A 1198-nucleotide genomic window follows, 5' to 3' on the forward strand; every position below is an offset into this window, starting at 1 on the left:
CGACCACTGCCCGACCCTAGGCCTCAGCTTCCTACACCAGCCAGGGGTGGACGCCTGGCAGGTTTGGTCTTCAAACCCTTTGAGGCTGGGGACCCCACCGACCCTGCCTCCCTTGGAGCTCCATGCAGCCCTGCCCTCACCTGCCGCCCCTCACCCCCCTGCAGCTGTGAAGGAGACCTGTGCCTGGTTCAGTGACAACTACGAGCAGGCGCGGAAGTGAGCAGTGAGCGTGGTGGCCCGGCGCCCCTGCCCCCAGACCCCGCGGCTGCTCAGCGGGCAGAGCCCAGGGGCAGCACCCTCAGACCCTGCCAGGAGTCAAGGGCACTGCCCAGCAACTCGGCCCACATGCCACCCTTCCCCCAGGGAGGCTCCAGGCAGCTGTCCAGTGGAGCCAGCATTCACATCGTTCCTCAGGGAAACCGAGGCTTGGCCAGGCCCCGCACCTTGCCCCTCAGGTCCAGTGCCCAGGTCCTGCGTGTGTCCACTTCTAATCTTGTTTTCCTGGGAGCCAATAAAGTGCATTTCACAGGCCTGGCCCCAGCCATTCTGTGCCAGCTGTCCCCCACCCCAGGCACTGCCTGCTCGAGCCTGGCCAGCCCCAGGGACCCGCCGCCCCTACTGACTGCCCAGCCCCTGAGAGGGGCTGGGCCACGGCTGCCAACTGCGCCTGGGGTGGCGGAGGAGGTGGAGACATGGAGAGGCCCGTGTGTGGGCAGGAAGCAGGCAGGCCGCAGGGGTGAGACAGGCTGGGCACTCCCTGCCGGACCCCTGGCCACGAGCAGGCCTGGTGACGTGAGCTCCCAAGGGCTTTGGGGAAAGAGGCTGCGGCTGGATTTGGACAAGCTGAGGGAAGGATGGTGATTGGGTGGCTCAGCCTTCCTCCCCACCTCAGGCGGCAGCTTGGGTGATGGGGCCCAACTGCCCTTATGAACAGTAACAGGTGTCACCAAGGTGGGTGCCTGGGCCTCCCATTCTCATTAGGAGACGGGCAAAGTTCAGACAGATTGCCTCGGCCAGCCAGCTGGCACTGGTGTGGGCCCTGGGGCACCCAGCTCTAAAGCCGGTGGCTGGACTGCCTCGCCCAGGACCCAGGCACCCTCCCTGGCCTGGGCCCGCCTCTTGTCAGGGCCCCTCTTTGCCGTGCCCTGTGTCACCTTCACCTCGCTCTGCTCCGACCCAGAGGCATCTGCCTCGTCCA

The 1198-nt window shown here is 66.3% G+C and overlaps 1 protein-coding gene across 1 annotated transcript in view; it reads left to right on the forward strand.

Moving 5' to 3' along the window:
• The window catches only part of TSTA3 (tissue specific transplantation antigen P35B), a 3920-nt gene extending 3388 nt beyond the window's left edge, over positions 1-532 (forward strand). Inside the window, exon 8 of the mRNA XM_006775142.2 lies at positions 157-532. Within this exon, the coding sequence (XP_006775205.1) occupies positions 157-220 (64 nt within the window). The 3' untranslated portion in view covers positions 221-532. The remainder of the gene's footprint in view (positions 1-156) is intronic.
• The last annotated feature ends 666 nt before the right edge of the window (positions 533-1198 follow it).

The sequence above is a fragment of the Myotis davidii genome, unplaced genomic scaffold (genome assembly GCF_000327345.1).
Source record: "Myotis davidii unplaced genomic scaffold, ASM32734v1 scaffold1509, whole genome shotgun sequence".
Lineage (NCBI taxonomy): Eukaryota > Metazoa > Chordata > Mammalia > Chiroptera > Vespertilionidae > Myotis > Myotis davidii.